Here is a 22,489-nt window from a genome sequence, read left to right as displayed (position 1 = left end):
GCGATTTCGCATGGCTAAGAAGCAGGCGAATTTAACCATGTCACTGCCTGTGTAAATTTCCATAACATTACATGCGAAATTGCACGCAAAATCGTGGGGAAAACCGCATGACAAAGCCGCATGCGATTTCCCTATTAAAAGCATTGCGGGCGATTCGCCCGCATTCCAGCCACACGCAAAATCTCTCTGCCGTGCATCTGCTCTGCCGTGCAGATTTCCCCCGCACACCAAAACGCACGACGCACAAGTGGAAACAATCCCATCCACTTGTATTGCCTATGCGAATCCGCATGCGGTGCCTGCATGCGGATTCGCTATAGTGGAAACGAGCCCTTAGACCTTCCATGACACGGATTACCCGTCACAGAATTGTAGGGTTTGTATATGTTAACAACCGTATCCTGATCTTCTCTAGGTTCTCTGGGAGGCATGCCAGAGGCGAACAGGGGAGCACAAGAATTTGATGCAAATGATTCTGTGTAATAAAAGCCACCAACAGCTCTGGATGGGTAATAATGATCCACTCACATTTGCAGTTTTTGTTCTGTGCTAAACTCCAGAAAAGATGCTAAGTGTACTGGTTAAGGACCAGGGGTGTAACTAGAAATTACTGGGCCCCCTTGCAAAACTTTGGATGGGGCCCCCTCCCCAATAATATTTTGTACGATTCCTTATCAGTGGCTGAGCAGATGCAGTCATTAGAACAATTGTGCAGAGAGCAGAAAGTTTTTTTTTTTTCTCTCTGTGCCCATAGATATCTTATCTTAGGACAGGGAAAATAAACTTTACCCCCCACGAGGCCCCCTGTGGCTTCTTGTCCCCCCCCCCCTGCGGCTGCATCCCTTGCAGGGTCTATTGTTACGCCCCTGTTAACGACTCTGCCTCTGACACAGGAGATCAGGGTTTGAATCTCGGCTCTTCCTGTTCAATAAGCCAGCACCTATTCAGTAAGGAGTCCCTGGGCAACACTGCTACTGCCTATAGAGTGCATCCTAGTGGCTGCAGCTATGGCACGTTGAGTCTCCCAGGAGAAAAGCGCAATATAAATGTTCTTGTCTTGTATTGTCTTATTGTACTGTTAAAATGCAGAAAATATTGAACATGATACATTTTACATCATATACAAGGGGAAGGGCTGGGCAGTGGGCAACAGTGTATTCCAGTCTGTCAGTCTGTGTGCATTAGTAGCCTGATCCAGGAAGTAATCAATTACCACCTGATCAAAAATCATTCAGGGATTAGCAACTGATTTAGTACATAGCAAGTGTAACATGATCTTATTTTCATTTTAGCAGAAACCTGATTAAACTGTCACGCTGATAGCTTTGTGGCCATCAACCCCATGGTTGTTCCTTCTTTTAAGGTGCGTACACACGTCAGATAAAAGTCTTTGGAAAATGAAAGATCACAGACCAATCTTACCACCATTCATGTAGTATGAGAGCCATACCTTACACAGTCTGTTATATGGAGCTGAACTCCCCATCAGATGGAAATCTTTGCAAGATGCTGCACACAAAGATGCTGTACACATGCAACAGATCAGTGTCTGCAAAAGATCAATCCCTGCAAAAGATCCATTCCTGCAAAGTGCATTCATAGTCTATGACATCTGCAGATCCTCATACACACCTTGTTTAATTGACATTCATCTGCAGATCAGACAATTATCTGCCGATCTGAAGATCCAACCTGGTGGATCTGGTCTACAGATAATTGTCCGTTAAACAAGGTGTTGACATTCATCTGCAGATATCATAGACTATGAATGCATTTTGCAGGAATCGATCTTTGGCAGGAACTGATCTTTGCAGATACTGATCTGTTGCATGTGTACAGCATCTTTGTGTGCAGCATCTTGCAAAGATTTTTATCTGATGGGGAGTTCAGCTCCATAGAATAGACTGTGTAGAGTATGGCTCTCATACTACATGAAAGGGGGTAAAATTGGTCTGTGATCTTTCATTTTCCAAAGACTTTTATCTGACGTGTGTACCCACCTTTACCCACTTGAAAATGTACCAGAACTTAACATAGGATTATTAATTAGGCATGAGGATGTAAATTGATCACTGATTTGATCAATTTAGGCCTCCTTTCCACGGACCGCTGATAGGCAGTGAAATGCCTCTCAAACTCTCTCAACTGCTCACTGCTGCCTAGTAACTGCTTGTTGCTGAATGATAACTGCTTACTTCTGCCTGGTAACTGCTGAGCACAAAGCTCAACAGTTTGTGGAAAGGAAGCCTTAATCTGCCAAAATATCGAACATGTGTATAACAACCTTAAACACAAACTGACACTTGGGGCTTCATATCAGCCCCCTGTAGCTGTAATGTCCCGCGACGTCGTCCTCTGATCACCCGTTCCCTGCCGCTGGTCCCAGTCTAATTACGCGTGTCACGCGTATGCAGCTGCGCGGCCGTGGCCGCATGCGTGCGCACTACCGCACTTACTGCACATGCGCAGTATAAGAAAACCTTGTACTGCGCCTGTGCAGTAGGCTCCCGGAGACGCGAGTGGGAGCGCGCACTATTCGTCTTGTTAGAGGAATAATTGACTGGTGCTGGCGGCGGGGAATGGTTGATTGGAGGAGGATGACGCGGGAAATTATAGCTACAGGGGGCTGATAGTAGGCTCAGGTAAATGGCATTTTTTTTTATTCCAGCACTCCACAGAACACCTTTAACCACTTGACGAATGCAGTGGTAACCCTCCCCCCCCCCCCCCCCCCTAAAGACCAGGCTCAATTTTGCAGTGCTGGGCTGTGCAGGCTTTTCAGCCCAGCGATCGGACTCGCCTCCTTTTTTTTTGGCCCTAAGGGGACATGCCGCCGGAGGGGTCCGATCACTGCAGGCTTTGTTTATTTGATTATTTTCCGGATGCCTCAGCAAGGCTCTCTTTCTCCCCGCCTCCCCTCCCTCTCCTCCCCCCCCCCCCCCCTCCGTCATGTAATTTGGAACAGGATGGCGATCCGTCCTGTTCCACCTCTCATAGGCATCAGCCTATGAGAGGAGGGCGCTCCCCGGCCAATCAGATGCCGGGAATCGCCAATCTCGTACAGCGCTGCGGCCCCCGGCAGCGCTGTACGCTTGTAATCAAAGGGGATTTATTTCCACTGACATTTACAAGTAGCCTGCTAGCCGCGATCGGCGGCTAGCAGGCTATTCACGAAACTCCGTTCCGTGAAGCGGCAGGGAATGATTGCGCATGCGCGCGGCCGTTCCCTGGGAAACTGCAGCCCCAGGACTTGACGCCAATTGGCGTTAGGCGGTCCTGGGGCTGCCGCCGTGGTCACGCCCATTGGCGTGAGGCGGTCCTTAAGTAGTTAAATGTGTGGTTGATCTTTGTACAATTGTACTACATATAGGGCTTGATTCACTAAACCGTGATAAGACAAATATCACACCTTATCAAAGATATCACACGTTATCCAAAGTTATCACACGTTATGAAAGTTAACACACCTTATCAGAGTAGCATAACAAGCGCAACAAACCCACATGTGCTCAGGGCAGGACGAGTGCCATTGCCAATTAGCAGGCGTAGGTTCGTAGCGCTCGCTATGCTACTCTGATAAGGCGTGTTAACTTTGAAAACGTGTGATAACTTTGAAAACGTGTGATATCTTTGATAAGGTGTGATATTTGAGTTATCATGGTTTAGTGAATCAAGCCCATATTGTGATATTGGGCTTGATTCACAAAAGTGTGATAACTGCTATCACAGCAGCTATCACGCGATCTGCCGCGCACGGCGCTTTGCGCATGCAAAGGATTACTCCGTGTGATAAACGAACGTTTGTGCGCAATCATGCGTGTGCAAAGCGTCGTGTGCGGCAGATCGCGTGATAACTGCTGTGATAGCAGTTATCATGCTTTTGTGAATCGAGCCCATTGAGAGAAGGGGCTTGATTCACAAAGCGGTGCTAACCTAGTTAGCACGCCTAAAGACTTTGGGCATGATAAGTAGGGTGCAAACTAGGTTAGCACCGTTTTGACAATCAGATTGCACGCAGAGTCCCGCGAGCAAAACTTTGTGCGCGCGAAACGTTGTATGGGGACGTTAAGGTCGCACCCCATGCGACCTTATAGTCGCATCGGGTGCGCCATTTTCGTCGCATCGCGGTGCGATGTTTCACACGCATCGCGCTGTGTGCGTGCATAGTTTTGTGCGAAAGTTCTTTTCAACACGCCTAAACTATGTTTAGGCGTGAAGAGGGGCTTTTCACAAGCGTGCTAACAGTTCTCATCCAGCACATAGTCCATATAAAACAATTACATTTTTTGTCAGCTTCTTTACAACACCACAAAGGGTGTACAGAAGAAATAGGTTAGTTCAGATAAAAAGAAAGTTCAGAGTCCTAAGCTCTTTGGGCTGGTGCACACCGGAGCGGTTCTGGAGTGGTTTTTAAAATGCTTGCAGGGGGGAAAACCGCTTGGCTAATGAAAGTGAATGGGCTGGTGCACACCAGAGCGGCTCGTTTTTTCCACAAACGCAAACTCGGGGCTGCAGCATTTTGTAGATTTCTGAGGCATTGCTGCCTCAATGTTAAAGTATAGGAAAGTGGAAAACCACTCTGAAAAAAGTTCAGTAACAGCTTTACTGTAACAATATTTGTAATCTGCTACACAAAACCGCTCTAAAAAACGCTAGGCATGTTTCGAAAATGTCTCTAAACATGCCTAGAATCGCTCTGAAATCTGCTTCACAAACCTCTAGAGTTTTGCAGATCTGCTAGCGGTTTTTTGTGTGCACTGGACCTTTGAGTCCATAAGCCTGGACAGTCAGGTTCAGGCTAGTTAAGCCTAGAATGCAAAATACAGGCTTCAGGTTAATCACAGCTCCTTTGTACAGAGCTCAGTGTTTCCTCAGCAGACATCTTGCAGATCAACTGCTGCATACACAATCTAATTTTCCACTGAACCTGTGCCTCTTCTTTTCCAGGCTTCCTGTCTGTAATAAAAGCCATTGGTGTACCTTGGTGGAATGGGAATTCACACCCAGTCCCTTTTCACTCATTCCAGAGTCCAGGGCCTTATGCTGGGTACACGCGATGGTCGATTTTCCATCCAATCGATTTCCGATTCGATTTTCCGATCGATTTCCAATTCGATTCTGTTATCTTTTCTTATCTATTTTCATTCACTTCTATGAGAAATCGATCAGAAAAATGGTCGAAAATAAGATCAGACATGTCGGAAATTATCTATCGAACCACAAAAAATCTAACACAAAATTGTATGGTTTGTACCTAGCATTACTAAATGTGGTACGATATTGGAATGGGAAAAGAGAAGTTAAAACAAGGGGAAAAAATGCAGTGTTTAATACATAACTATAATCCTAACAGTACTACACGTAATATTAACAGTACCGCCCGTGACAGGAGAAAAGATTTCAACTAAACTGTCTCCAGAACATTGTATCACATTAACCACTTGAGGACTGCAGGCCTAAACCCCCCTAGTGACCAGGCCATTTTTAGCTAAATTGGCCACTGCAGCTTTAAGGCCAAGCTGCAGGGCCGCACAACTCAGCACACAAGTGATTCCCCCCCCTTTTCTCCCCACCAACAGAGATCTCTGTTGGTGGGGTCTGATCGCTCCCCCTATGTTTATTTTTTTTTTAATAAATATTATTGTTTTGTTTTGTAAAAAAAAACACCTGTTACTTTACATTTCTACCCTCCCTCCCTCCCCACAGCCAGCCAATTATGGCGATCGGCTGTCATAGGTTTCTGCCTATGAGAGCCGATCGCTCTCTTGTCCCCCATGGGGACAGCCGTGTCACACGGCTGTCCCCAGTGCAGCGCTGCTGCTCATCGCAACGCTGCACCTAGTAAATAGACGGCGTGATCGCCGTCTAACAGTCTCCCGAGCGGCAATAGCCGCTCGGAGACTGAAGGCGGGGCGGAGCTCCACCCTCCGAGCATGAGATGCGCGCGCACCATGCGCGCGATTTCATGCAAAACAGAGCCCCAGGACTTTACGCCAATTGGCGTTAGGCGGTCCTGGGGCTGCCGCTGCGGCCACGCCTACTGGCGTGACGCGGGCGGCAGAAGGTTAAAGTCGTTAAGAATCCTTCATATATATTTTAAAATACTGAAGGCTGCAGTCAACAGTGGAAGTAGTTGGTTTTAATATGAAATAAATCCATACAATCTCTTAGAAAAATATGAATGCTATGCTAAAATAGTGTTATTTTTTTAAGATTTTCAAGAATTCCAAAATATCTCCGGACAAGATATAGCCACAGCTATTGAAGGATGTTTTGATGGCTGCTTTCAACAGCTGCTCTTGGCAATAGGTGAGTGACTTTTATGTGGGTTATATTCATTGCATTTTATTGAATATAATAAATGAATGTAAAAATGTGGCTGTGAAAAAGTGAGACATAAACATTTAGGCCTCTTTCCCACTGGCCACTAACGGTCCAATTTCTAGCGAAAAACCGTTCGAGCGATCAGAAATTCTGATTGGACGAAAAATCGTTCACTACACCATCAACTAACCAATCATTGCTTCCTATCTATCACGACCACCAAGAAAATCCAAATTTTCGTTCGACGAAAATTCATTCGACGACATTTTTTTTCACTCGTTCATAATCGATTGTGTCCACCAGTGGAGATTATTTACAACCAATCCGATCAGAATTTCTGATCGCTCAAACGATTTTTCGCTAGAAATTGGACCGTCAGTGGCCATCTTAAGACATTGGGCCTGATTCACAAAGCGGTGCTAACAGTTAGCACCCTGGTGAAAAGCCCTTTATCATGCCTAAACTCAGTTATGGCATGATAAGTTTAGGTGTGATAAGTTTAGGCATGATAAGTTTAAGCGCCAACTGCGTTAGCACCGCAGTGCACAGCTGATCAAACGTTTTACTCTAGCAAAGACTGGTGCACTTCGTATAAAGTTTAATGGCGCTGCTTTGCGTGCGGGACTTTGCAAGCAATCTAAACTTATCTAAACTTAGCATGCCTAAACTTATCACACCTAAACGTATCATGCCTAAACTTATCACACCTAAACTGGCTTTTCACCAGAGTGGTGCAATGGTTATCATGCCTAAAGTCTCTAACTGGGTTAGCACCGCTTTGTGAATCGAGCCCATTGTGTTAGATGCGACGTTAAGGTCGCATAACGTGCCCCTAACGCAACGCATGGTGGTGTTGAAGTTGGACGTCAGATTGAGCCGCATTATGCGGCTCTAGATGCGTCCGTGATGCCGTGATGCGTACTTTTTGACGCATGCGGACCATGTGGTCCCACCAGCCAATCGCCACACAAAGCGTCCCCTCCAGGAAGTAAACACTGCACGTCACACAGTGCAGTGAATATTAATTAGCCATGTGGCTGCAATAGCGGACTCTCCCCTCCTCCTCCAACATTACTGAGCATGTGCAAACAGTCTAACGCGGCTTAGCCATGTATAACGTACTGCATGCAGTACTTTCACTTAACATGTAGCGTTACAATGTAACGCAACGTGGGCACTGTGAACAGTCCATTGATTTTGCATTACTGTGCGTTGGGCTGCGTTACAGGCTGCTCTAACGTGCGCCTGTAACATCCACTGTGTAAGCAGCCTTAATACCGGCAACTAATATACATGGTATAAGCGCTGCGGAATATGTTGGCGCTATATAAATAAAAAATAATAAATATGTACTGCAGTAAATTGTACAGTATGTTGTTATGGTCTTAAAATTGAAAACAAAGATCTGTAATTTCAGAATTTACTATAATAATTACATTATTGAAACCTAAACCTTAGTGGTTACCAAATAAAAATAAAGCACTGGGCATTACCCTCATCTCACCACCACTCTGCTCTTAAAGACCCAATATGACTGATTCTTCAAATCCATGTTGAAGTAATGTTAGTTGGGTATAAGCTATTTATAGCTTATGAATGAACTGTTAACTAGCAAACCACCATAAATAACCTATTATTAATACTATTAATCATTATCATCATGGTGTTATGAAAGCAATAGGCAGATGACGGAGGCTCCCCAGGGTGCAGAGTCAAAGGTTTTTCCTGGTCTTCTTCAGAGTAACCCACAAGGGGCTTGAAACACTAAACCGTGATAACTCATATATTCGCATGCATTTTTCGGGTTTGTGCGCAATTTTGAATTTACACATGCAATTGCACATTTTCGCACGCAAATGTGAATTTTCGCGCGAAAACAATAACTGTTTCGCACAAAAATGTGCACAAAAACGGCCATTATATAAATTATCACGGTTTAGTGAATCAAGACCAAGGAATGAATGATGACTTGGTACTCCTAGGGCTTGATTCTCTAAAGAGAGCTAACTGTTAGTGCCGTGCGCATGCAAAGTTTTGTACCTGCGGGGTAATTACCGTTTGCGCTATCGTGTGGGCGCAAAGCTTTGCACGTGCAAAGATGCACGGCACTTCGCGTGCTAACTGTTTAGCACGGGCGTGCTAACAGTTAGCACTCTTTAGAGAATCAAGCCCCTAGACCTTGATTCACAAAAGCGTGCTAAGTGTTAGCACGCCAGTGAAAAGCCCCTTAGCACATGCAAACTGCCTCTTCACGTGCTAATATGCGCGTAAGAGTTTGCGGGCATTAAGTTTAGCGATGCACGAGTAAAGTTTTTTGCACGCATCACATGCAAAATCAGCCGCTTCTCGTGCTAAGTAGCGTGATAATGGTACTTTGCATGCAAATGGAGTGTATGGCGTAGCACTGCGTTACGCGCGCTAAAATAGCACGCGAACAGTAACAGCTTTGCCCGTGCAAACTACTTAGCACCCTAGTTTGCACGTGCAATGCCTTAATACGTGATAACTGAGTTAGCACTGGTAGGTGAATCAAGCCCCTAGTGATCACCAGACTATTTTACTGCTGTGGACTCTCGTGTCATGGTCCCAGGTTCACCCATCCGGAACCTACAGATGAACATGGTTTCAGTCAAGATGACGGTTGTGATGTTTGATAAATCAATTTATGTAACAAGAGTCAGGGAATAGAGCAGACAAGCTTTCTCAGTTATTCATAGCAGAGGTCAGGGTGTGGCAAACAAGTTTGGTTGGTGTCTGTAGCAAAGTTGAGGCAAACATCCGATCAGAGGCAAATGCTACATACACACTTGCAATAACGATCGTTTGCAAGGAACAATAATTACCAGACGAACAATATTGGAATGCAACGATGGGATACAACAGCAATCATCATACACATATTAACAACCGTTCTCACAGAAAAGAACGATAAAAGGGAAAGTTGCGTATATATTTACAGTATATAAAATAAAAAAAACAAAAACATGAGGTTTCAATAGATAAAAATATGATAGTTAACTTGAAAATAGTTTATGTAAAATTTGTAATGCAACAATTGTTACGGACCGCGCTACACAGGAAGTAAAGAAGCTGGCCAAAATCCAAAGCAGGCGCATTGGCCTTTGTAACTATCATGCTCGGCAGATAACTACGCACTATAGTTTTGTAACGATTGTCGTTCAATATGATCCTCCTGTTGAATTTTTCCATTGTGCCGATATTGTTCGTTCATCGTTGTACTTAATGATCGTTTGCTAAACTTTTTTACCCGCTTGTCGACAGACCGATCATTAAGCTGCTGTTAGAAACTACCACAGTCACAAGTGGGTATGTAGCATAAGTCAGGCCAAATGTTATTTACAAGGCACTGAGTAGGAGCTGAGCAAACTAGCTGGGTCAACAAAAACGGCAGAAACACAAGCAGTACTAATACTGTATAAAGACACAGGGCCAGGATGCTCCAAGGTGAGGCCTTTAATGCTACTGTAGCGTGGATCTGGGGGTTGGCCTTAGAGCTGCGCAGCCGCACTCGCATCTATGCGGACTGCGCAGCCGCGGCCAGCTCATCCGGCCATGTTTGTGGAGGCAGGAGTGCCCGACCCGGGCCGTGGGGTCAGGAGCACGTCCACCGTGCCTTCATATGTGATGCAGGTATTTAACTTTTTTTTTCGTTTTGGCCTCGGAAGTCCTTTAAATGGAGTCTGGAGCCTTGAGTGCTGTGTTTGCTGAACTTTAATTTTTTATTTTTTTTTTAACAAGTTTTTTTTGTATGCCACTTTTTTCCCCGCATGTTTACTATGTAATTACGCATGCTTCCCAAATTTGTTTACGCATTGTTCCCGCATGCGGTAAACATGCGGAACATTTTTAGTGAATGTGGAAAAAATGCGGAAATTATCACTGGCAGTAATATAGCGGTAAAAAATCTCATACCGCATGTGTGATTGTGAATAGAGCCCATTGTGTGTTCACCAGACCCATGCATGTACACACCGCCCACCATAATCAAAATATGGCAACCTGCACCATGTAAAGGAAATAAAAGATATACCCTAATGAACTGAGCTCCACAACAAATATAATACAGTTAGCATTAAGCATTTTGTTGGGTGCACTTTCAATGAATTAAAAACATAAAAAAAAACTGTGACAGGGTTCAACCAAATATTATGGAAGTATTGTAAACAAATAATAATTATATATCATGCATTACAAAAAAGCAGCATTACAAACCCCTGGAATTAAATAGTTAAACATGTGATGGAAGTCATCCGATTATGGAGATAGGAAATATAATTTTAAAAAAGTAGTTAAATTGATACAGGATGCTGCTAACCTTCAAACTCAGAAGGGCAAGTGTGATTGTCAGTATTTTGCCCACTGTGAAAAAAGTTTCTGTAAAGAAAAAAAAAAAAACCTTTTAAAAAATATGTACATTTGCATATGCATTTTCTATGCATTTTGAAAAATGCGTCTTTAAAAAACGCATGTTTTGTTGCATAATATTCATAAACTCATCAAAAATGAACATAATGAAAGTCAATGGAAAAGCAATGGTATGTGTTTTTCATGTGGTTTTTTTATACTTTATTTTTTCTATGCGGTTTTTTTGTGTAATGTCATTCCACTTCCTGTTGTCTTTGTAGTTATTTGCATAAAACACAAAAGAAAAATGAATCAAAAACGCATATACAACACGCGTTTTAATGTGTCTGATTGATATATATATATATATATATATATATATATATATATATATATATATATATATATATATATATAGTGGTGTGAAAAACTATTTGCCCCCATCCTGATTTCTTATGCTTTTGCATGTTTGTCACACTTAAATGTTTCTGCTCATCAAAAACCGTTAACTATTAGTCAAAGATAACATAATTGAACACAAAATGCAGTTTTAAATGATGGTTTTTATTATTTTGTGAGAAAAAAAACTCCAAATCTACATGGCCCTGTGTGAAAAAGTGATTGCCCCCCTTGTTAAAAAATAACTTAACTGTGGTTTATCACACCTGAGTTCAATTTCTGTAGTCAGCCCCAGGCCTAATTACTGCCACACCTGTTTCAATCAAGAAATCACTTAAATAGGAGCTATCTGACACAGAGAAGTAGACCAAATGCACCTCAAAAGCTAGACATCATGCCAAGATCCAAAGAAATTCAGGAACAAATGAGAACAAAAGTAATTGAGATCTATCAGTCTGGTAAAGGTTATAAAGCCATTTCTAAAGCTTTGGGACTCCAGCGAACCACAGTGAGAGCCATTATCCACAAATGGCAAAAACATGGAACAGTGAAGAACATTCTCAGGAGTGGCTGGCCGACCAAAATTACCCCAAGAGCGCTGAGAAAACTCATCCAAGAGGCCGCAAAAGACCCCAGGACAACATCTAAAGAGCTGCAGGCCTCATTTGCCTCATATAAGGTCAGTGTTCACGACTCCACCATAAAAAAGAGACTGGGCAAAAATGGCCTGCATGGCAGATATTCAAGGCGCAAACCACTTTTAAGCAAAAAGAACATCGTCTCAATTTTGCTAAAAAAAACATCTCAATGATTGCCAAGACTTTTTGGAAAATACCCTGTGGACCGACGAGACAAAAGTTGAACTTTTTGGAAGGTGCGTGTCCCATTAAATGCGTAGAAGTAACACAGCATTTCAGCAAAAGAACATCATACCAACAGTAAAATATGGTGGTGGTAGTGTGATGGTCTGGGGTTGTTTTGCTGCTTCAGGACCTGGAAGGCTTGCTGTGATAGATGGAACCATGAATTCTACTGTCTACCAAAAAATCCTGAAGGAGAATGTCCAGCCATCTGTTCGTCAACTCAAGCTGAAGCGATCTTGGGTGCTGCAGCAGGACAACGACCTAAAACACACCAGCAAATCCACCTCTGAATGGCTGAAGAAAAACAAAATGAAGACTTTGGAGTGGCCTAGTCAAAGTCCTGACCTGAATCCTATTGAGATGTTGTGGCATGACCTTAAAAGGCGGTTCATGCTAGAAAACCCTCAAATAAAGCTGAATTACAACAATTCTGCAAAGTTGAGTGGGCAAAAATTCCTCCAGAGCGCTGTAAAAGACTTGTTGCAAGTTATCGCAAACGCTTGATTGCAGTTATTGCTGCTAAGAGTGGCCCAATCAGTTATTAGGTTCAGGGGGCAATTTCTTTTTCACACAGGGCCATGTAGGTTTTGAGTTTTTTTTTTTTCTCACTAAATAATAAAAACCATCATTTAAAACTGCATTTTGTGTTCAATTATGGTATCTTTGACTAATAGTTAACGGTTTTTGATGAGCAGAAACATTTAAGTGTGACAAACATGCAAAAGAATAAGAAATCAGGAAGGGGGCAAATAGTTTTACACACACACACACACACACACACACACACACACACACACACACACACACACACACACACACACACACTCAGACACACACACACTCAGACACACACACACTCAGACACACACACACACTCAGACACACACACACACTCAGACACACACACACACAGACACACACACACACAGACACACACACACACACACACACACACACACACTTCAGACACACACACACACACACACACACACACTTCAGACACACACACACTTCAGACACATTAAAACGCATGCAAAATGCTTGAAAAACGCATCTGCAGTAAAAAAACGCATCTGCAGCAAAACCACACAAAAAATGCACACAAGACTAACATAAAACATGACGTAAAATGCAGCCTTTCACATTGTTATGTGTGCACCTAGCCTGAGTAGACTGTCAGCTATTTACATACCAGTGCCAGCTATGTTTGAATTGAGCTTAATTACATTTCTTGCCCAAATCTGCATGTACCAAAGTCCACATTAACCGGTAGGAATTGTCACTGAGGCTGGGTTCACATATGACATTGAGTGAAAATCCTGCGTTTTCCGCAGGTGCGTTTGGGTAATGCGTTTTTACTGTGTTTTTGGTGCGTTTTTTTTTTTTTAAGCAGATGCGGGTTTTTTAGCATGAATTTTGCATGTGGTTTAATGCGTTTGCGGTTAGGTAATGTAAAACGCATATGCATTTTGTATGCTTTTTTTTTTTTTTTTTTTTTTTATGTATGCAAATCTTTTGGAAGACAACAGGAAGCGGAAACTTATCATAGATCTTTATTTTTTTATTAAAAACGCAGCATAAAACGCATGAAAAACGCAGCGCATATGCGTCACCATAGACTTTCATTATGTGCGTTTTGGCAGCCAGCCTGCATTTTATGCAACGCGACAAGTGTCTGCAGAACGCTTACTGTAAAACACAATTGTAACGCTGGTCCTCCTGCGTCCCATAGACTAACATTGTTGCATAAACCGCAGCGTTTCCCGCTCCGCAAACATTTCTCCCATGTGTGCACCAGACTTGAGGGGCAAATAAATCTAAGATGATTGAGAATTATGCTAATTATTATGATACAGAATTATGCTAATTCTTAAGAAACTCTTATATGTAAATAGGATACTTAAATTTTGCCGTTAAAGCATTTCATTGGTCCATTTCCAAGTTGCATAGATTTGCAGTAACATTTGCATAATTTTGCATCGACTTATTGTTTGTATATTTTAAGTGAAGTAGACAGTTGGCACTGAGCCACAACTTTGTACTAAATGCATTTAGACATCTGTGACAAAGGAATAAGGGTAAACAAAAATGCCTATCTTGTAGTTTTTTTTTTACTAAAAAGACTTTAGCCAATAGCCACCCACAGTATGGCCTAGTGCACACCGAGCGGTTTTGGTAGCGTTTTTCGGCCCAGTGCACACCAAAACCGCTAGCAGATCCGCAATATGCTAGCGGTTTTGGGAGCTGATTTCAGAGCGATTCTAGGTATGTTTAGAGAGGTTTTCTAAACATACCTAGCGGTTTTGGGTGCGTTTTTGTGTAGCACATTGTTACAGTAAAAGCTGTTACTGAACAGCTTCTGCAACAAAAACGCCTGGCAAACCGCTCTGAAGTAGTGGTTTTCAGAGCGGTTTGCGTTTTTCCTATACTTTACATTGAGGACGAAACGCTTCAGAAAACCACAAACGTGCAGCAGGAGGCACGTTTGCGGCTGGGCAAAAACCTCAAACCGCCGGTGTGCACCATCCCATTGCAATACATTAGCCAAGCGTTTTTACAGGTGGATGCGGCCGGCGGATCGCTCCAAAAACCGCTCGGTGTGCATTAGGCCTTAGAACCACTTGCGGATGTGGAAACGCTTGGGTAATGTATTTCAATAGGCTGGTGCACACCAAAGCGGTAGGCGTTTTCCAGAAATGCATACTCCCGGGCTGCAGCATTTTTTGGATTTCGGAGGCGTTTCTGCCTCCAATGTTGAGTATAGGAAAAACGCAAAACGTCTGATAAAACGCCAGATCAGAGCGGTTTTCCAGGCGTTTTTGTTACAGTAGCTGTTCAGTAACAGCTTTACTGTAACAATATCTGTAATCTGCTACACAAAAAAAGCTACACAAAACCGCAAAAAGCTTCATAATCATAAGAAAAAAACGCTTCAAAAAACGCTAGCATTTTGCGGATCTGCTATCGATTTTTGGTGTGCGCTAGGCCTATATGGATGTGAAACACAGAAGCACCTAGAGACTAGAGCGACGTACACACATGCGACAACGATCGCTCGTTGTCAACGATGAACAAACTTTTATTTGATGAAAGAACGACCTAAGTAAAGTTAGTGGAACTTATCCGTTAGCCGGGCGCATCCTCTAGGTGGCGACAAAACTCCACCAGAGTTACATCTTTCCCTACTATCCATGTCGGCCTGGAGGAGGAATAGTAATTAGCGCCACCTGCCGGATGCGCCCGACTAACGGATAAGTACTAAGTTAGTTTTAAAAGGTGTGTAACGATCAGATCATTAGAACGAACGTTACATCACGTAAAAGTAACTATTGCGCCTGCGCATAAAAATGAAAAGTTCCATGGAGAAATAGTGAAATGCGCATGTCAAGCCTAGTACGAACGATCGCTTCCAACGATGTACTACTTTTGAAAAACTATTGTTGTTGGGAAAAATCCGCCAAGCTAGATCATTCGTTTTGAACGATCTAGCTTGTCCGTCGTTAGACTTCAGGGTCGTTGGCTGCTTTTTTTCAAATGATCGTCGTTTGAAAGGATCGGGGAACGATTGTTTCAAACGACTATAGTCGTATGTGTGTACGCACCTTAGGGATGATCACAGATATGCAAATTCTTCTGAGTTAATGCAAATGTATGCACATTTTTATGCAAATATATGCAGCTTGAAAATGAACCAATCAATTTAAACCTGGGTTTAAATTGATTGGTCCATTTTCAAGCTGCATACATTTGCATAAAAATTTGCATAATTTCTGAAAAAAATTTGCATCTCATTGATCATCCCTACTAGAGACCTATATTCCAGGTTAATACACCCACTTATACTTGCTCATATGCCTGTACACATATAGATATACATACAGCTACATATATGTGAACATGAACAGGCCATTGAAATGACTTTCACACTGATGCTGTGTATCTGTACACTGAAGAATCTGTTATAAAAATGCAATTTCCTCCTGGGATTATGATATACGCTTTATTATTCTGCAAGTTGCTGCAGGGTGAATGTATTACTGTGAAAAAGTCATTGTACATAAATGCTACTGCTTCTGTTCTACAGTGGCTTTATCCTCCTTTCAGTTGCATATTGTCTGTAACGTTACCATGGGGATATATATATAATATATATATTTAGTGATAAGACAAAGGTTTAGGTGCCCTGATAGAAATTCACACATTACAAACAATGCTAACATTTGTATGGCACTTTTCGCCCTCCTGTCTCATTCAAAGCACTGCAGCCAGTACACTATCCAGCCACTTACATATTTAAAATAACACTTTGAAACAAAGTACTCCCAGTGGATCTTCTTTTGAGAGTTTATCTGAGCTCAAACACTTGTAGTTGTTGTTGCTGATCCAGTAATATTGTGTTTTTGTTTTTTTTATTTATTTATTTATGTTCCAAAAATGAAAAAAAAAAGTGGGGGTGGGAATAAAACCTGAAGGTGTACTAGAGCTTTAACTTCTTGCCGACCGCGTCACGCCGATGGGCGTGGATGCAGTGGCAGCCCCAGGAACCCCTAACACCGATCGGCATAAGGTCCTTGGGATGTGGTTTGCCGGCGATTGCGTGCACCAATGCGCGCGCATCCCCACTCTGATGGCGGAGCTCCGCGACACCTTCAGTCTACCGGCGGGAGACTGTTAGATGACGAAACCGCCGTCTTTTATTGCTGTACAGCGCTGCGAAGTAAGGCAGCGCTGTCTCTGTGGGCTTGGAGTTGATCGGCTGCCATAGGCTGAAGCCTATGACAGCTGATCACACTGATCGGCTGGCGGAGGGAGGGAGGGAGGGGGGAGTATAAAAATAAAAAAAAAAATATTTATTAAAAAAAAAAACATCTGGGGGGCAATCAGACCCCACCAACAGAAAGCTCTGTTGGTGGGGAGAAAAGGGGGGGGGGGATCATTTGTGAGCTGAGTAGTACGCAGGGCCGGATTTCTGGAAAGGCCAGGAAGGCCATGGCCTAGGGCGATAAGATAAGAAGGGTGGCATGACTTGGAGAGAGAAGAGGTCATATGTCAAAGTAAATCATCTCTTCTGGTCCCACAGCGCAGCCATCCAGTGCCCTGCTCTGCACTAATAGCTGAATTCCAGAGTTCCCCAATCCCTGCATCTCTCTCTCACTTCCTGATGTGTTAAAACAATCAGGATCAATCATAATGGTCACCTGATAATCCATTCCTTTGTATGATGGACATACAGATTGATGTGAGAAATACCAGAGATTTACATTACAAAGCAGACAGAACTAAGTTCCGCTGAGTTTTAATGCAGGCATTCCCAAACATCAGTGAGCTCTGCAATTTCTTCACCTCTTTTACAGCTTTGACACTGACCCCAGCAGTTGTTAATTTATCTAATCCTAATTTATGACTGTTTTTCTTTTTTTTTCCCTAGTAGCAGTGGTCTCTTCTCTTCCTTAGTTAACTCTTTCCTGACTCATTTTCTGACCTCCAGCTCCTACCATCTATGAGACTGCAGGAATAAAAATGCTGTTTTCTTCCCTTTCATTGCTAAACTGTCATTTTAACCACCTTAGCGGTATGGACGAGCTCAGCTCGTCCATTACCGCCAGAGGGTGCCGCTCAGGCCCTGCTGGGCCGATTTTGATAAAATAAAAAGCAGCACACGCAGTTTGTACTTTGCCAGCCACGTGTGCTACCTGATCACCGCCGCAGCGCGGAGATCCGCCGCGTGCAGCGGCGAAAGAGGGTCCCCCAGCCGCCCGAGCCCTGCGCAGCCGGAACAAATAGTTCCGGCCAGCGCTAAGGGCTGGATCGGAGGCGGCTGACGTCAGGACGTCGGCTGACGTCCATGACGTCACTCCACTCGTCGCCATGGCGACGAGGAAAGCCAAACAAGGAAGGCTGCTCATTGCAGCCTTCCTTGTTACTTCTGATTGCCGGAGGCGATCAGAAGAACGCATCCGGAGCGCCCTCTAGTGGGCTTTCATGCAGCCAACTTTCAGTTGGCTGCATGAAATAGTTTTTTTTTTTTAATTTAAAAAAAAACCTCCCGCAGCCGCCCTGGCGATCTCAATAGAACGCCAGGGTGGTTAAAGGACACCTGAGCAGTGGTGCTCATCCAATATTCGGGTATCCGAACTACCCAGATAATCTGAACTTTTTCCACTATCCGAACTCTGAATAGCAATTCGGATATTTTTTTAAAATCTGAATAGCACTATCCAAGCAAACTCGGATTTCCCATCAGAGCGAGAGAGGGATTTTAAGTCCCCACATCATTAAAAAAAACATGCTACATGCCTCATTTACCCTAAAAAAACTTTTAAAGGCAATTTAAATAAGCCTTCTTCAGACTTTGTTCCCGTATACTGTCAATATGTTAGAGCACACCACCATATGTACATTCAGCATTCAAAAGAGATGCATAGATTTTTCAGCAAATATAAATAAATGTCATTCAGATGCTTTAAAGTGGAGCTAAACTCTTGCACAGGACAGAAGGAAAACAGAGATATCTACCATGTATGTATCTCGAGAGCCTGACTAATTCCCCCTCCTCTGTGTCACAAGTTGTAATTTGATCTCTACACTGTGTCACCTGACTGCCACAACAGCTAAGCTCATTTGAAAGCACAGGATGTTAAAAACGGAAAATTGTATACTTACCTTCGGTAATTTTCCTTTCCTGTTTAGCTTCATGGCAGCAATACTACGGGGGGGGGGGGGGGGGGGGTTAGTCCCACCTCCTAACCCTCACAGGACTGGTCTCTATAAATTTTAGCTCTGCCCCCTCACACTTGCTTTCTTTTTGTAGTCTATAATTTTGACTGTTCATGTCGGGTGGGTCCTCCGTATGCTGCCATGAAGCTAAACAGGAAAGGAAAATTACCGAAGGTAAGTATACAATTTTCCGTTTTCCTGTATAGCTTAATGTCAGCAATACTACGGGGACTTAACTAGCTATAAGAATTAACAGGGAGGGGTTTTGAATGCAGTATTATTTATTTAGTCATAACATCACAGTAGTGCATATGTTCTACACTTCTGAATTTGTCACATTGCATCCCACCGATGACAATACTTTTCTCCCAAATTGGACCATGGATAATGCTCCCGGATCCACTCTATAATGTCTTATAAATGTATTGGTCGAGGACCAATTGGCCGCTCGACAAATTGTCTCTGGTGAGATCTTTGCAAAAGCTGCCCAAGATGTTGCCACCGATCTCGTTGAGTGGGCGGTAACTTCCTTTGGGGGAGTTTGATTCATGCCCCTGTATGCCGATGCAATAGCTTTGACCAGCCAGGACGCTATCGTCCGGGTGGTCGCCGGTTGGCCCCTTCTGTATCCGGATGGTATGACGAACAGTCTGCTCGTGGTACGTATCTCAGAAGTCCTATTGATGTACTCCTTCAGCAGGACCGGAATATTAAGAGAGTCTGGATTGTCCGCCTCTGGGTCTGAAAATGTTGGTAAGCTCCATTCTTGATTAAAATGGAACTCGCTAGCTACTTTGGGCACGAACTCCTGCACTGGCCTCACTGTAACCCTGTCCGGGAAGAATTCCATGTATGGGTTTTCACAGCTTAATGCCTGTAGTTCTGAGACTCTTCTAGCGGAAACTATGGCCGTAACAAGTACTACCTTCAGCGTTAGATTGTATAGATTAGTTAGCTAAGGGTTCAAAGGGCTCTTTGCCGAGACCCTTTAAAACAAGGGGCAGACTCCACTGCGGATACCAGTTTTTCTTGGGCGGTTTGATCTTTGTTACCGCCTTAATGAACTGCACTACCAACGGCTCTAGTGCCCACTTTCTTAAGGTTAGAGCAGAGATGGCAGAAATCTGTGTTTTAATCGTGCTAAGGCTTAGGCCCAACTCGACCCCCCCTTTGAAGGAAGTCTAGGACGTCTGTCACTTTTAATACGGTTAACTGTGTGTCCTTGTTATGGAGGAATTCGATGAACTTTTCCCATGTTCTGTGGTAGGTCCTATTGGTAGTACACTTTCTTGCCTTCAATAAGGTGTTAATTACGTCCGGAGAGCAGCCTATTGCCTGTAACCTCTCCCTTTCAGCCTCCACGCCATTAAAGATAGTATTTGCGGTCGAGGGTGGAAGATCTTGCCTTGAGACAACAGGTTCTTTGTGCAGGGCAGTCTCATTGGAGGTTCCGATGTTAGACATTGAAGCAGTGGGAACCAGGGCCTCCGAGGCCAGCAAGGTAGTATTGCTATCACCTCTACCTGTTCTTGCTGTATTCTTTTCAGGAGCCTGTGGATCAATGGCGTTGGGGGAAAAACATATCCGAGGCTGAATCCCCATTTCGTGGTTAGAGCATCCCAACCCGCTGCTTGGGGATGTTTGTGCCTGGAGTAAAACACCGGACATTTGGTGTTGCCTGGAGTCGCCATCATATCGACCTGTGGTTGTCCCCATCTCTTGCATATGTTCCTGTATACCTTCTGGTCTAGTGCCCACTCCTTGTGGTCGAGCCAGCTGCGACTGAGCGCATCCGCCACTTGATTTTGCACTCCCGGTATATGTACAGCTTGTAGGAGTGTCAGGTGTTGTTGTGCCCACTCCATAATTGGCGCCACCTCCTTCAGTAGGGTCCAGCTGTGCGTCCCTCCCTGGTTGTGCACGTAAGCCACTGCTGTGGTATTGTCCATCCTTAGTGTCACTGTTGAGCCGTGGATATGTTTCGAGAAGAAGGTCAAAGCTTTGAATGCTGCCCTTATTTCCAGAATATTGGCCGGCAGATGTTGATGATTGTGCCACCTGCCCTGTGCTAGCATGTTCTCCAACTGTGCACCCCAGCCCCACTGGCTTGCGTCCGTTGTAATAATCTTCGGATTGTTCGTGACTAAGTTGTGATAATTGAGTAAGTTCTCCTTGGTCGTCCACCATGATAGCTGTATCTTCATGTCTGGTGTGAGTACTATCTTCTGATAGTAATTGGTACCCTTCCATTGATCTAAGAATTGCTTCTGGAAAATTCTGATATTCCACCTTGCCCACTTTATCATGGGAATCGTGGATGTACATGTCCCTAGAATCATCAGACATTGTTTGGCGGTTAGCTTGTCGGCCTGCATCTCGTCCGTTGCCCTGTTGATTATAGTCTGCAGCTTGTCCTGCGGAATCTTTACCCAGTTCCTCTTCGTGTCCAGCTCTGCACCCAGAAATACTATATTTTGGGTTGGCTGTAATCTGCTTTTCTTTTCGTTTACCAGCCATCCGTACTGCTTTAAGGTCGACAGTAGCTTGTCTCTGTGCTGAAGTAGCCTTTCCCTCGACGATGCGACTAACAAGATGTCGTCGAGGTAGTGGTGAGTCCGAAGACCCTCCTGCCGCAGTAAAGCTATCAAAGTTACAAGAATTTTTGTGAACGTCCGGGGAGCGGTACAAATCCCAAAGGGGAGTACTTGAAACTGGTAGTGTGCGTCTCCAATTGCAAATCGTAGATATTTTTGGAATTCTCTCTTTATTGGTATGTGGAGGTAGGCGTCGGATAAGTCCATGGAGATTAGCCAGTCGTTGAGTTGGATAGTTGGTAATATGCTCTGGAGTGACTCCATTTTGAATCTTTCCTGTTCTATCTGGGAATTGAGGAAGCGGAGATCCAACACAGGCCTCAGGTCCCCTGACCTTTTCCTTACGAAGAATAGAGGGGAGTACAGACCTCTGAACCTCTCCATACGTGGTACCTCTATAATAGCTCTTTTTTGCATCAATTCCTCCACATACTGGAAAAGCACCTCTCTTTCCTGAGGTTCTGGTGGAATCTTCGTTCCTACCACATGCAGGGCCGGATTTGTACTTTTTACCGCCCAAGGCCAACTATACCATCTGTAGAATGAATTCAACTTCCTTTCCATCATTGATGTCACAGACAATAGCTATTTTAGTAATACATGTATAGATTAGAAGTTATGTTTTGAAATGTTATGTTATGCTTGCCATCTCATTAATGATGGACCCATTGCATCACCATGAGAGTTAGACTGATGTATACCTGCAGGATAGAGCTTACAGGTCTTGCAGGGACGGCACAAGTACAGGACAGAGAGTTCAAAGGTTAAAGCTGTTCTTGTAGATAGGGATGACTGCATAGAACAGCTTTCCTGCCCCTCACTGAGCCGCCCCTAAACTTCTGGTGCCCTAGGCCATGGCCTATGTGGCCTTGCCAGAAATCCGGCCCTGACCACATGTGTTTTTGGGGGCTGTAATTTGAATGTCCAAGTATGCCCTTTCGCCAAAGTCTCTATAACCCATGGGTCTGCAATGTTTTCCGCCCAGAGTTGGCAATATCTTTGGAGCCTGCCCCCAACCGGTTTCAACTGGGCGGACGTATCTTCAGAATGACTTTGTGCCCTGAGAGTTGTTGCCTGAGCCACGCTGCTTGCTGAATTTTGCGATTGCCGATTGTCCTGATTGCCAGGGTTTTCGAAAGGACTGGTTCCCCTTATTCGGTCTGTAATCCCGAGTTTTATATTGGAATTTCCTCTTGTCCCCTGGCCTGTATCTCTTCTGGCGGCTAT

At 43.9% G+C, this 22,489-nt stretch overlaps 1 protein-coding gene across 4 annotated transcripts in view; it reads left to right on the top strand.

Moving 5' to 3' along the window:
- The window catches only part of ANXA10 (annexin A10), a 194,416-nt gene that overhangs the window by 140,415 nt on the left and 31,512 nt on the right, over window positions 1-22,489 (top strand). For all 4 annotated transcript variants that reach the window (XM_068269334.1, XM_068269352.1, XM_068269344.1 and 1 more), the window contains exons 8-9: window positions 416-509; window positions 6,214-6,309. In XM_068269334.1, the coding sequence (XP_068125435.1) occupies window positions 416-509; window positions 6,214-6,309 (190 nt within the window). The remainder of the gene's footprint in view (window positions 1-415; window positions 510-6,213; window positions 6,310-22,489) is intronic.

This window comes from Hyperolius riggenbachi, chromosome 1 (assembly GCF_040937935.1).
Source record: "Hyperolius riggenbachi isolate aHypRig1 chromosome 1, aHypRig1.pri, whole genome shotgun sequence".
Classification (NCBI taxonomy): domain Eukaryota; kingdom Metazoa; phylum Chordata; class Amphibia; order Anura; family Hyperoliidae; genus Hyperolius; species Hyperolius riggenbachi.
The sequence above is the reverse complement of the archived record's forward strand: the minus strand, read 5'-3'. Positions and strand labels throughout refer to the sequence as shown.